This window comes from Trichoderma camerunense (genome assembly GCF_050948025.1).
Source record: "Trichoderma camerunense strain CBS 138272 chromosome Unknown V8C40scaffold_12, whole genome shotgun sequence".
In the NCBI taxonomy this organism is placed as follows: domain Eukaryota; kingdom Fungi; phylum Ascomycota; class Sordariomycetes; order Hypocreales; family Hypocreaceae; genus Trichoderma; species Trichoderma camerunense.
This window is the reverse complement of record NW_028145358.1, coordinates 1,203,382-1,216,212: the sequence shown is the minus strand read 5'-3', so window position 1 is coordinate 1,216,212 and position 12,831 is coordinate 1,203,382. Positions and strand designations below refer to the sequence as shown.

The 12,831-nt window shown below is 50.2% G+C and overlaps 4 protein-coding genes across 4 annotated transcripts; 1 reads left to right on the top strand and 3 right to left on the bottom strand.

The window, feature by feature from the left end:
- Positions 1-113: 113 nt before the first annotated feature.
- Positions 114-2,141, top strand: V8C40DRAFT_50088 (nucleoporin FG repeat-containing protein). The gene is made up of 2 exons (XM_083223043.1): positions 114-996; positions 1,078-2,141. The coding sequence occupies exons 1-2, from the start codon at positions 306-308 to the stop codon at positions 2,049-2,051; spliced, it is 1,665 nt and encodes a 554-aa protein (XP_083071829.1). The 5' UTR covers positions 114-305; the 3' UTR covers positions 2,052-2,141.
- A 26-nt stretch (positions 2,142-2,167) lies between these two features.
- V8C40DRAFT_249816 (5'-methylthioadenosine/S-adenosylhomocysteine nucleosidase family protein) lies at positions 2,168-3,991 on the bottom strand. The gene is made up of 2 exons (XM_083216832.1): positions 2,774-3,991; positions 2,168-2,716 (listed from the first exon to the last, which is right to left on the bottom strand). Exons 1-2 carry the CDS (start codon positions 3,839-3,841, stop codon positions 2,333-2,335), a joined length of 1,452 nt encoding a protein of 483 aa, XP_083071828.1. The 5' UTR covers positions 3,842-3,991; the 3' UTR covers positions 2,168-2,332.
- A 1,267-nt stretch (positions 3,992-5,258) lies between these two features.
- Positions 5,259-7,623, bottom strand: V8C40DRAFT_50069 (concanavalin A-like lectin/glucanase domain-containing protein). The gene is made up of 3 exons (XM_083223042.1): positions 7,062-7,623; positions 6,703-7,008; positions 5,259-6,637 (listed from the first exon to the last, which is right to left on the bottom strand). Exons 1-3 carry the CDS (start codon positions 7,312-7,314, stop codon positions 5,667-5,669), a joined length of 1,530 nt encoding a protein of 509 aa, XP_083071827.1. The 5' UTR covers positions 7,315-7,623; the 3' UTR covers positions 5,259-5,666.
- A 2,156-nt stretch (positions 7,624-9,779) lies between these two features.
- On the bottom strand, positions 9,780-11,776 carry V8C40DRAFT_249812 (uncharacterized protein). Its single transcript, XM_083216831.1, has one exon. It carries the CDS (start codon positions 11,298-11,300, stop codon positions 10,098-10,100), a length of 1,203 nt encoding a protein of 400 aa, XP_083071826.1. The 5' UTR covers positions 11,301-11,776; the 3' UTR covers positions 9,780-10,097.
- Between the last annotated feature and the right edge of the window lie 1,055 nt (positions 11,777-12,831).

Sequence of the window (12,831 nt, the reverse complement as noted above, 5' to 3'; positions counted from 1 at the left end):
CGTTGGTTCACCCCTGTCATTGACTTCTGCATAGCCCGCATCCAACGGACGCCAATTGGTGTGTCACATCCAGTTAATCAAATTGAAGCAATAAATAATTTCAGCTCCTGCATGTTCGTGTTCATATTCCTTGGGGTAAGGTCTTTAGCGCCCGTGTAGCTAAATCGAGCCATCCATCATGCAGCCAATTCAACGCAGCGCTTATAAGGCTGCCGTTTCTGCTTTTCGAGGCTGCATGTAGATTAAGAATGTTGGCATTCTAATTATTCCATGCCGTTACCTAGCCATCTTTTTGAGCCAGCACAATGGATATGACCTTTTACGAAATCGACCCCAGTGGGGATACGCTTCTCATCCTCCAGAATGCAAATGCGCCATTTGCAGCTCTTCCATCATCGGGACCACAAGCAAAACAGAAAGCACCCGACTCAACTCCAGACGATAAAACAGCAGGCAAGGCGCCGGATCCAGACAGCAAGCCGAAGGAAGAAGGCAGTAAACCAAAAGATGCAGACAGCAAGCCGACGGTACAAATGCGCCTCTCGTCGAAGCATCTCACATTAGCATCCAAGTATTTCCAGAAAATGACTGAAAATAATTGGAAAGAGTCCAAGCTGTCCACGCCCGAGTATGGCTATTCGTATGTTATAAACGCCAACGACTGGGACGAAAAGGCGCTGCTGCTTTTGATGAATATCATCCATGGGCGGACCTCAAAGGTTCCGCGATATATTGACCTCGAGTTGCTCGCCAAGATAGCCGTTCTGGTCGATTACTACCAATGCCACGAAGCTGTCGCCTTCTACTCACAGACGTGGCTAAGCTCCATATTTATCGTTATTCCGAGGAAGGGAGAGAGAGACTACATGCTCAGGCTCGTCGTATGCTTGGTATTTTCGGAAGTCTTCAACTTTCAGCTATTAACAAAGACGATTATATGGGGGGCCACTGGGCCCATCGATTCGCTTGGCCTACCAATTCAACAAAAGATCATAGGTATTAAACGAATCTACAAAAAAAAAAAAAGTTTACGATGCTGCGACATCATAGTGGACATAAGCTGATCTGTAGTTCTAGATGCACTCAACAAGTCACGAGAGGATGCCATTGAGACCGTTGTAGCTGAATTCTTTGAAGTGAGGCGGCGCTTGTGCGAGGATCAAGCGCACTCGTTCGAATGCTCCTCCATACACTTGGGCGCTCTCCTCAAGGCCATGTCCAAGATGGGCGTCATGGATCATACCTCAGTCAGCCCATGGCCCGGCCACAGCCTGTTGTCCCTGGAACAGGCCATCCGCGACATCAAGGAACCAACCTGGAAAAGTAACTGCCCGGAGAGCTCTGCGTCTCCAAAGGCATCTACAGAGGAACCTACAAAGACGACTACAAAGTCCAGCAATGATTCTGATGGCGCACCTTCCACAAATACCAAGAGTCCTCCCGCTCCAGCCGCCACCGCTCCACGATTTGGGTTCCCTGCTACTTCATCTGGGGGTCTGTTTGGCAGTGGTACTTCTGCCCCGGCTGGGGGGGTTGGAACAAATGCTTCATCGGGAGGTCTATTTGGCAACAATGCCAGTACCGCTCCGACTGGTGGTCCGTTTGGCAGTGGTAATACCCTTCCAACGGCCTCAAGTTTATTTGGCAACAATGCCAATGCCGCTCCGACTGGGGGTCTGTTTGGCAGTGGTAATACCGTTCCAACTGGGGGCTCAGGTTTATTTGGTAACAAGGCCACTCCTCCTCCAACTGGTGGCCTCTTTGGTGGTGGCACTCCCGCTCCGATTGGGGGTCTATTTGGCAATGCTACTACTACCGCTCCGTCGGGGGGATTTGGCACAAATGCTTCGTCGGGAGGGCTCTTTGGTAAACCTATTTCATCGTTCCCAACGGGAGGTCTCTTTGGTAAACCTGCTTCATCCGATGCCGAAGACAAAACTAAACCGCCTCCCCCCCGCTGCAGTCTTGCTGCTAAAACCAGCCCAATCATTGAGGAGCTATTCAAAACAGTCAATGGTCTACAGCTTGGTGACTATGTCAAAAAGGAGTGAAATATGATTCATCATATTGGTGGTCTACTGGACATGAAAGATGAGGCAATTGCTTCTCCGGAGCAATAATATGATACATGTAATCATAAATATGTACGTTTTACTTCAGAACAGTTCACTAATGTAATAAGCTGGGGGCTCCAGTTCAATGAACGGCTATATTTCCATCCTTTCTGTTAAATGACTATGTGTAATAAACTCCAGCAGAGAAAGAAGAAAAACTTTCAGGGTTGACCTTCAACACTGACCCATTACCAGTCCTAAATCCATTCGTATTCCTCCTATCCTTGGAAATCAACGCTTTGCCATCCACCAGCATAGTCCATGGCAGCAATAACGTCATACAAGTCTGCCGTTTGGCGAGAAATTCCATCCCCGCCCAGGCGAGTGTCAGATATCATACGCATCAGATACGATCGCGTCATCTCAGGAGACGGAGCGCCACTCAATTCCTCTTCAAACGGAATCGTCCTGTGCAAACGGAAATACTCCCTCCATTGGCGAGACAACTCCCACACCTCATCACGATTGTACCAGACGCCTCCAGAGGTATTGGCGCTGATGATTTTCTGAATCAGCTCCCTCGTTTTGGAAATAAAATGGGTGCGATCCCTGGCGATACACGTGTCGACAGAATCTCTGCTCAGATATCCCACTAAATCACTCTACGTCGACATTGGCATCAGTTCAGTTCACTCTTCTACGACGTGTAGCACACATACCGTGGGTGGGATAGGCGGAGAATAGCCTATTCCTCCTGGTCTTCCAGAAACTGTTTCTTGAAATATAGTCCCCGCCATAGAACCAATTTCTTCTATGATCGGTTTTGCAGCTGCAGTTTCGTAGACTAGTAACTGAGAAAGAAGATCCTTTGCATATGCAGCTGCGGTCATTGCCGCATAGCCCTGCCACTGCTTGTTCTTATGAGTATCCGAGTAATCGCATATGCCCCGAATAGCCAAGCAGGGGATGATGTTCATCAGCCCGGCCGCTTCCATTTCGAAACACAAGACATCTCTTTCATAAGCAAGCTCATCCCTAAACTGAGCATCCCTCATAACCTGATTTGCCGACGCAATCAGGCCGTAGTGAATTGCGGGAGTATCGTCGTCACTTCCCCGAGGAGGTCGTATGACTATCAGTGAGGGGTCACTTGCGCAAAGATCTGCACAGGATAGATCGCTGTTTATAGGATGGGTAGCCGCATATCTATATAGTCTGTCACTACTTGGAGGTGGTCGCCGATAGTTCTGCTGTAATCGAGGATGTTGCTCTATAGTTCTCTTGACAGCCTCATCGATTTGACGACCTCTCATGTCATACTTATTTCTGAGACGGGCCACGGCTAACGTCAGCAGTTTAGGAGCCTGATGCAGAACTCGAGTCATTTTAAATGGTTGATGTTGGATCCTTTTTCCAAAATCATACTGCAGCACGCCACTGTGTCCATCAAGAGGAGTGGCCACCACAACGTCGCCCAGCCGAATGTCATGCCTCACGCTCGGCGCACCACCGCCAACGCCAACCATCAAGGCAATCTTAATTTGGCGAAAGCTGCGTAGCATATTAACAGCAAATAATGTTGCACCTGATGTTCCATACTCTCCCATAGGTAGAACAGCCAAAACAACATTATGTTGTCCAATTCTCCCTAGTTGATAGGTGTTGGTATCCCCTTGGGGAATACACATGTGGGAGTCATGTTCCTCATCAAGTTGACTCTTGGCGGCCTCGAATTCCAGTTCTAGAGCGCAGATCCAGCCTATATGATAGTCGTTGATGCTTGCCATAGCTAGATAGGTGACCTTGGTGAGGGACGGAAGACTGTGAAGCTCTCAACGGCGAGGATGGCAGTATTGAGCCTTTGGCTGTGGCACGAGATGTCGCTGATGTCAGTAGGAGCGCATTCAAACCCCGTGGAAGTAAGTGCGGAATATATGTATTCTTGGAGAAAGAATGATAATACCTTATAATGAGGAATGGAAATATGCTACCCAATGAATAGGGAGGGGTTAGGCAGCTATTCCTGCAGCTTCAAGCCACATGCAGATAATTTCGGGTGCATATCGACCATCAACGACTCGATTATTGCCACGTAAGAATGTTCTAATGAAAGTGAATAGAACAATGGCATTAGCTATGCGCCTCATTCTTTTTCTCTCTCTCTCTCGTTTGCTGTATATGTATTCCTGATAACGGACGACATACTCGCATGGGCTTTTCTTGAAGGTATCAGACAGCTCCTTGAGACCTGAGTTGCGGACGGAAATACATATTTCAACGAATCAAAAATGAATATGCAAAAGCGACCAGTCATTGATATTTCCTGTTTACTTCTAATAATATATATGTCAGAAAGCTGGAGTACAAAGAGAAGAGTGATGAAGTCAAAGAAGGGGAAAAGCAGTGAATTAGTCACGATTCTGCAGCTACTAATATATCCAATAATGACTTCATTTATCTCTGAAGCTGTTAAACAAAGAAGGAAACCTCTTCTTCCATAGTTCCCTTCCAAGCCACGAGGTCCTGGCTCAAACCTAGGCACTTCCTTTCAGCGTTCTAGCTTCTAGGCACCTGACAATACCTATGCATGATTAGGGATTCATGATTTAAAGAGACTTGAGCTATCTGGCCCTTCTCTTCCTAGGCCTAGAGAGAGGAAAGAGTTGTGAAACATCATCGCATACAACTGATGCAGTTTGGCTACTTGGATGGACAGACAGTCAATCACGACTGTAATTCCATGCAAAGCAGTGGATTTTATAGCACACGCAACAATCCTAGTCAATGCCACTAGCATCAAAGCCTAAGATTAACTAGGATCAAGTCGTCTTCTAAATCAACCACCACCGCAAACGATCAACGCCAATCCTCGAAAATGCAGCCCACACGTCACAATTACCACGAACCACAAATCACACACAAACTGGCCAAAACAATGCCAAATTGAAGCCCTTTTACTATTTAAACCAACTATCTACAACCTCATGCCACCTGAAAGCACTAAAACAAGTCCTTCCAGTCTTCCGCCTCCTCCTCCACAGTTTTAATCAAAAAAGAGAAAAAAGGCAGAAAACAGCAAGAGAGAGGGGACAAAAGAAAAATTCAAATAGTCGCAGTTTTCGCCAGGGCCTTCAAGAGGTGGTATCATGTTTCATAGTTTCCTCCCAGGATATACCATGGAAAAAGTGTTTCCGTCCATAGCAGAAAGATATATATATATAAAAAGGGGCGGACCTGTTCTAAGGTGCGGAGAGAGGTTGAGGGGCTGCTAACGCATAAAAAAAACCAATCAAGACAAAAAAAAAAAGCCCCAAACGATGTGTATCCGTCGTGACGGTAGATCCCAATGCTATTCAAACTCCAAGGCGCCCGTGCGAGATATGTAACAGTGTGCAAAAAGTGTGTGTTTGTGAATGTGATGGCATGCGTGTGTGTATAGAAAGTGCCATTGTTGAGTGGCTTGGCTCCATATGTTCAGTTCAACCCTTGACTCCGTGCTTATGATGTAAATTGGTGTACCGGGTCGATTTGATGACTCTCCTGCAGGGTCTAGACGTTCGGTGTGTTTCCGTGAATTCGTTTGCGAAGTGGATTGCATAGGAGCAACCTATTTCAGCTAGATGAAGACCCGCTCTCCGAGCTTTGCACTGAGGCTTCAGACTCTGAGCTGTTGCTTCGTTCACGTCGAATTGGGCTCGCCCCCTGCTGTATCGCGTCGCTGTAGCTCGGGACAGGATCTTGTGGGGGAGCGGGTTGGCCATGTCCTGCAGGCCGGATTGTTGCCGAAGATTCACCCCTGCTGCGAGTAACGACATGGATCAGAGGAGCGTTTTCATCCTCGCTGTCAGTGCTGTATCGGCGATTGCGATTCTGGGTATAGGTTGGACTTGAATAATCGGGCGGCGGGTTGGTGGCGTCCTCGAGGTGGAGTTGAAGCGGGTTGCCGTCGAAATGCTGTTCGTGCGCAGGGTGTGTGCTGCTGCTAGCCTCACCACCTTCATCGGATGGCACGAGCTGGGCAAGCGAGATATCGGTTGGACTCCTGACAGGACCGGGGCTGGTGGGAGGGAGAACCCTGAAATTTCCGCTGCGTGATCGTCCGTGCTGTACGTTGAGATCATTCTCGCCAACTCTAACACTGTATGGTGTGCCGCTGACCGAGTGTCGATGAGCCCGGCCTTGTGCAGAGGTAAAGCCATCCTTGGTGCCAGTTTCCAGAAGAATGCTGCCTTGCTCAGAGCCGTACGGGGGCGGGGGAGCCAGGCTGCCAGTGACAGGGGCCAGACCCCATTTCTTGACATTTGCCTCGATGAAGACGAAACCAGATTGGCCAAAGTTGACATGAACTGTCGCGGGCCCGTTGGCTCCGATAGCCGGGAAGAAGTTTTGAGACTTTAAGCCATGCACAACTTCCTCGAGCTTCTTGCCGTTTCGTGTGAAGAAGATGACACCCGTTCGCGGTCTGTAGCCAACACCGATAACATCACCAGTGACAATCTGGGGGCCATACGGGGTTCGGCTGAATGGTTGGTTATAGTGTCGTGAGCCGTTTGAATGGTAGGCAACGGAGTACTTGTGGAAGCCTATCGTGGTTGTTAGAACCGTGTCGCAAGGCAGCGTCATAATTTGAACAGAGAGGAAAACTCACCAGGCAGTCTAAAGAGAGGGTATGGCTTGGTGGCCATACCAATAGCAACAAGCGTATTCTCGGGCTTTTCGTAGACCTTGGCCTCCCAGTAGTAGACGTCGTTTTGCTTGGGCACGGGCAGGTTGCTCATGACGGTGCACTCGGAATCGAAGAATTCAATCTCGGTTCGGGCCTGGACGAAGCAATTTGCAATTTCCAGCTCGGGCTCAAACTCCCAGGCGGACACGCCCTTTTCCTGGATAGCAAGGTATTGTGAGAGCGAAATATCGGTTTGCGCAGACTCGGGAGGGTTCGCAGTGACGAATGCTACAATTCCACAGTCAGTATGTTGGCTACGGTGCGCGGATGGCTCGGTGTACCTTTGGCCCTCAGGTATTCCGTCCTGGACATGTCGTCCATGTTCTCCAAGGCCTCGGCCTCTTCCCTCGCAAATGCCTGTTCGTCATCGTATTCACCGGGTCGGCCGATGCGATCGAGGATGATTCGGCCGGAGCCAGCGCATCCGGAAGCCCAGAAGATGAAGATGACGAGGAAGATGAGGACGATGGAGCCAAAGGAAGACGCCAGGCCGATGATGACTCCCGTCAGGGCCGAGGATGGTGACGTCGTCATTGTGATGGAGTGCTTTTTAATCAAGTGCCAGCCGAAGCGATGGAACAAAGCAAGAATCTAGCATTCGCTCGCAGCGAAAGAGAAGAAAAAAAAGAGAGACTCCGAGGAGCCAAAGGACGAGACGGCGTCTCCGCCGCGACGGTCGCGGCGCTGCGAGTTGTCGACGGGCGTGTGGTGAGGAGGCTGCGGGGGATGATGCTGCTCCAAAGCCGGATCTGCAGTCGAGTGCGCAGGCGAGCGATTCCGCGGAATGTCGATGTTCGTAGACGCAGCAACCAAAAAGTCTCGAGTCGTCGCTCGTACGATTCCAGCAAGGAAAGAAAAAAGAAAAAGAAAAAGGAAGTTCTCTCGATCGGACCGTTCCGGAGCAGCCGCTGCCAGAGGGCGAAAATAAAGTAGTGGAGGGTTGATGGAAAGATTGCGTTTGGGCGGACACGGACGGTGGTGCCTCGCCACAGAGGGAGAGAGAGGCGAACGACTCGGGAGATAACGCAGCCAGGCTGTACTGTAGCGGATTACTCGTGCTAGCGGGCAAGTGTACACACGACTGGAGGCTGCTGGTAGAGCCCAACAGCAGCTAGCAGGGACTAGAGCGGCAGCGAGCAGCGAGTGGCACAGCTAAACAGCCCAACTGGCGCTTGGCTCCCGCAGGGGCCCAGAACCGCTAAAGTGAGAACCCGTGAGGGAATTGAGGAGATGGATGACGATGTGGGAGAGACGGGCGTAGGTACGAAGGAAAGATTGAGAAGAAAAAAGGGACCAGAAACAAATGAAGGAGAATGCCGGAAAGGGGAAATTGTGTTTAGACAAAGGAGATTGCGTCAAGTAGAGATCCAAAAAGGAAGAAGAAAAAGAGAAGCACGACAAAAAGACAAAAAGAATGCTGAGGATTGGACGTTCGTGTTCCCTGGTACGATCCCCCAGGCCACTGTAGAAGGACGAGACGAGAAGAGGATAGAACAGCAGAAATGTGTCCCAGCTGGGCAAAGGGCCGCTGGAGGAGCTGAAGCTAGGCCGGGATCGAAGAGAAACGCAACGACGAGAGGCTGGGTTTGAAGAGGCAAATCTGTGGGGCCGCAGGTGCAGGTTGTGGAATCTGGAATGTCAGGTCATGGAGAAGAGCGGGCATTGTCTGGAGGGAGGGTACTGGGGACCCGGGCGAAGCATGTGCACGCAGCAGGGAGATACTTGCGCTGTTCAATGCGTCAGATAGTGTCTGAATATGTATACAGTGCATAGCTCTATCTGCTTAGCGGGGAAGACCAAGTCGCTTCCGTTGCGGCAGACCCCCGACGAGTCAGTACTCGATACCTCCTCCCGCGGTCCCTTTAGCATTGGTGCTAGCGGCCTGTGTGACGCAATGCGGATGACAAGCAGGCAGCCTCGTGAGCAACAAAACAGCCGTGCATTCACGCATCGAATTGAACTCTGCGTCTCATACAAAATCTCATAGGCCCAGTATCTTCATCCTCATCCTGCATAGTCGCATATGAAACTCCAAGCGCAGCGTCTCGTAATGCTCATACCAAAACACCCGTATCTCAATCCAAACCGACCTTCAAACCTATGAACCCCTTCGGACGACCCGGGCGCCTAATCCAAAGTACCGCCTCACCTAAAAAAAAAAAAAGTCGCCAAAGACAAAACCACCCCTGTAGTTTCACCCTCACAGCCCGCGAGTTTCAAGCCGCTTTCATGCTGTCTCGCCCTGTCAATGCACCTCCTGCTCCCCCAGAGGGGGTTCCACGGGTTGCTTATGCGTGCCATTTCTCGCCGCCGTGCCGTCTTTATTTTCAATCTTTCAGGGTTCTTCCATTCTAAATTGATCCGGTCCAGGGATTTGGATTGGACCTTTTCAATTGGATGCTTGGTCCGCGCTCCATGGAACATGCTGCTATTCATAGCAATCGTAGCCGCGTCTCCGTCAACAACATTACTAAACCGTGCAATGAAATAACAAGGTTTGAACACATACCCAAACAAACAAATGAATAAGCGCCACCTATCAAGTTCTGTAAATAACTCCTACGCCAAACACTCACGAAAATGTAACCGCCCACGTCCATAAAAAAAAAAATCCAGACGCGACCTGAACGCAAGGGCGGGATCGGATGGACTCTCTGTTCCTGTTCCTGTTCCTGAGCACCAAATCTCCGCGTACACGTAAGACTGGAGTTGTACTCGTAAACACTAGACTAGTACAATACGAATCCCATCGGTTCAGGTACCAACGATAATCAAGCAGAATGTTACTGTAAGCCTAGTGTGGGAACAAATCTCCAGTAAAGTGTTACTGTAAGCCCAGTGTGAGAGTTAATCAAAAAGTGTTCATTCATTCAACCCTATTCAGTGAGAGACTGAGACATCCATTGTCAAAAGGTATTGAAGGGACACCTCGCCACACATCTCAAAATGAGACAAGGGAACAAATTGCCAAAGGAATCAAGGGCTCAATATTGAAAAAAGTCGAATACCATTATATTCATACGACAAAAAATATCGACTATCGCATACTTCATTCATGTCCCATTGCGTTACTCACTTTCTACACCCCAAAACACTCCCGTACCGTGCATCTCATCTCATCTCATCTTCATATCTACGTGCCTGCATAACAAAAGAAAGAAAGACAAAAAAAAAATCATTGAATACCGCCTCCATCCCAATCCCTCATCAGAAAACCCAAATAGCCTGCGTGAAAACCCAACGCTTTACAAAAAAGGAAAAAGCGAGTCAGCCCTTCAAGTAAAATCTCATCCCGCCGTCATCATCCCAGCCCCCCTTTAAGCATCGGTATTCTCATCCGTATTTCCACGTCGGTATCCGCTCTTGCTGCGCCTCGCCCTGCGCTCCTCTCTCTCCCTCCGCCTCTGCTCCTTCAGCTCCGGCATGGGATGGTGGTAACTCTTGGTGCCAACCTCGCTCTCCTCCTCAGGAATACTACTCTCCCCAAGCGTCGTCGAGTCGCCGGTGCCACTGCCAGAGAGCAAGCTCTCGCTCAGCTGGCTGTTGGTCACCGCGCCCGCCGCCCTCTGGTATCCAAAGTCCCGCTGAGCAACCCTGTTGGCAGCCCGCAGTCTTCGGGCCTCGGCACGCTCCCGCTCCGCCTCCTTGCTCTCTCTCCGGTCCGCAGTCGAGTACACCTTTCGAATGCCTCCGCTCTTGGGCGTCGACTTGGGGGGAGCAGACGTCTTGGGAGGCTCCGAGATAGGCGGGGGTTCCTGGTTCGCGAGCAGTTCTGACGTGGCTCCGACGGAAGACTCCGCCGCGTTCGTGGATCCTTCCCACTCAGAGCCTTCGGCCTCCTTGTTGATTCCGCCAACGCGAGCCGCCTTTTCGTGACGGTAGCTGCGCAGAAGCTTCTTGGCCTCGCGCTCCGCCTTTTCATCCTGGACGCCCTCGAATGCAGTTCCCTCAGTCGATTTGCCCTTTTCTCCACGTCGCTTTCTACGCTCGGCATCGCGGGCCTCCTTCTTCTTCTTGCGCTTCTCGCGGGCGAAAATGTCACTCGCGCCCGCGGTAATGCCAGTCAAGTAAGTGCTGTCCGTGATTGCGGTTCTCCGGTCGTCATCATCGTGGTCGTCGTATCGCTTGTAAACGCTGCCGCCTCCTAGATCAGTCGACTCGGTGGCTCCAGAGAGAACCGTGCCGTTGGGTCCCCTGCGACGCAACACCGTAGACTTGTAGTCGTCCCAATCGTTATCCTTGAAGACAATGCCGCCGTTCTTGGCATAGAAGAAGAACCAGATGCCAGTGGCGACAAAGGCGATGCCGATGAGCGCGAAGAGGAAGAAGAAGCCGACGTTGTTGATGTCGTGAGGGTCGAGAACGCCCTTGGATGGATCGTTGGTTCGCTTGGCGAGTCGGGCAAAGACGCGGGCTCCCTGGAGGAGAGGACCATCTGCCGGGAATTTGTCGGTGTCGATGACATTGACGGTCGCCGTGCCGGTAAGGCCTGTATCGGCACTCACCACCGCCGGCGCCATGGTGATTGAGAAGTCCTTGGCCGAGTCGAGAGTGTTGGAATGCGGATTGTCTCTCCGGCGAGCACTCGTAGATACGCGAGCAGCTCAAGTTGAGCCGCGATAATATCGCTCTTATCCAGGAAAAAAGGGGGGAGTAGCCTTGTCAGTGCACAAAGGTGCAACTATATCCCACCGATCAAAACCAGTAAACAATCAGAACAATCATCAACCCCCGGATTTGAGGTTGAAGAGTTGGGAGAAAAAACACTAGCGAAAACAAGAGAGTGCAGAATGGGCAGAATGGTGCGGCGGAAGAAGCTTACCGGGGGGGCGCGCTGTTGTTCCTACAGAAACCGCAAAAAATACCGTGGCTGGGGGGGTTGCAGCGCTAAGAACCAATCAAACTCGCTTTTTCTCGCTGATCGATGCATGCAATACGACCTCTCACTAACATCGTAAGCGGGCGGTTTGATGTAAATTGTTTATTTTTAAAAAAGTATATTACACCAATAATTGAAAGTTTATAGCCTTGACAACATCTCCAGCTGTTTTTACTTAATGAGTGTCTTTTGTGTGTTTCCTTTCAAGTTCCAAATCGGGATGACGCACACACAAGTAAACACCCTGACCCAGCAACGCCCCACCCCATCGATCGACCCAATCACGCTCCACCTGCTGCTCTCAGTGGAGGGCTTGTGGGACTCGAGATCTGAGCTGTAAAGTGTCACTGCAGTTTGCCTTACACAAGAAGCATCAGAACACGCTAATCGTATTGATTACACAAGAGCATCACAACTAGCTCATCGTATTGTTCATACAGCAGGTTTTCTTTTTCACTCTGCTTGCTTGCTTGCTCGTTATTGTGCTTGTGCTCGTGCTCGTGCTACTTGCAGAACCAGCCTCAGCCTCGATGGAAACGTGCATCACCAAAGGATCGTACTGTGATCCACACTGACTACGTGGAGGCTTCTCAGCTCTTCCGCTAGATTCACCGCCTGCCCTGGCTCCCTGCATAAACTTACATGGAGTATTGCTTGATTCATGCCTTTGAATGTCACTGGTGGTGCAAACAGAATTCAGGTAGACAGCCGCCAGAGGCCATTTATTAGATAGGTACTGATAGAAATAAAAACAAGTACATGCTTCGATAACAAAAAATACATGGTCCATCGTTAAAAGAAAAAGAAAGAAAGAAAAAGACAAGAAATTCAACGCTTTTGGTTCGTCATCAGGTCGTGAAAGAATCGTCAAGCCAATCCCTCCAGCAGCGCATGCTATCCAAACACCCCCCCGCTTCGTAATCTAAACCACCATACATACCACATCGTCCTTCCCTGCAGCATCGTGTCTATCCATTGTATCACGTCTTCCTCGAGCCATGCGTGCATGCACCTCCCTCCTCGCATTATGCGTGCTAGCCCACAAGGGTAAGCCGTGAGGGGTATCAGAGTCCGGCTCCAGTGCACGTGGCCGCAAATCACAGCTCTCTCTCCCCCCAAGAGGGAGGAAAACAGAAGAGGTTTTTGTCTCGGAGGGAAAAGGAGCCGGAGCA

Coding starts and splice junctions, on each gene's coding strand:
- V8C40DRAFT_50088 (XM_083223043.1), top strand. CDS start 306: ATGGATATGACCTTTTACGAAATCGACCCCAGTGGGGATACGCTTCTC. Junction 997..1,077: donor AATTCAACAAAAGATCATAG/GTATTAAACGAA, acceptor CTGTAGTTCTAG/ATGCACTCAACAAGTCACGA.
- V8C40DRAFT_249816 (XM_083216832.1), bottom strand. CDS start 3,841: ATGGCAAGCATCAACGACTATCATATAGGCTGGATCTGCGCTCTAGAA. Junction 2,717..2,773: donor CTCCGCCTATCCCACCCACG/GTATGTGTGCTA, acceptor ATGTCGACGTAG/AGTGATTTAGTGGGATATCT.
- V8C40DRAFT_50069 (XM_083223042.1), bottom strand. CDS start 7,314: ATGACGACGTCACCATCCTCGGCCCTGACGGGAGTCATCATCGGCCTG. Junction 7,009..7,061: donor GGAATACCTGAGGGCCAAAG/GTACACCGAGCC, acceptor GTGGAATTGTAG/CATTCGTCACTGCGAACCCT. Junction 6,638..6,702: donor CCCTCTCTTTAGACTGCCTG/GTGAGTTTTCCT, acceptor CAACCACGATAG/GCTTCCACAAGTACTCCGTT.
- V8C40DRAFT_249812 (XM_083216831.1), bottom strand. CDS start 11,300: ATGGCGCCGGCGGTGGTGAGTGCCGATACAGGCCTTACCGGCACGGCG.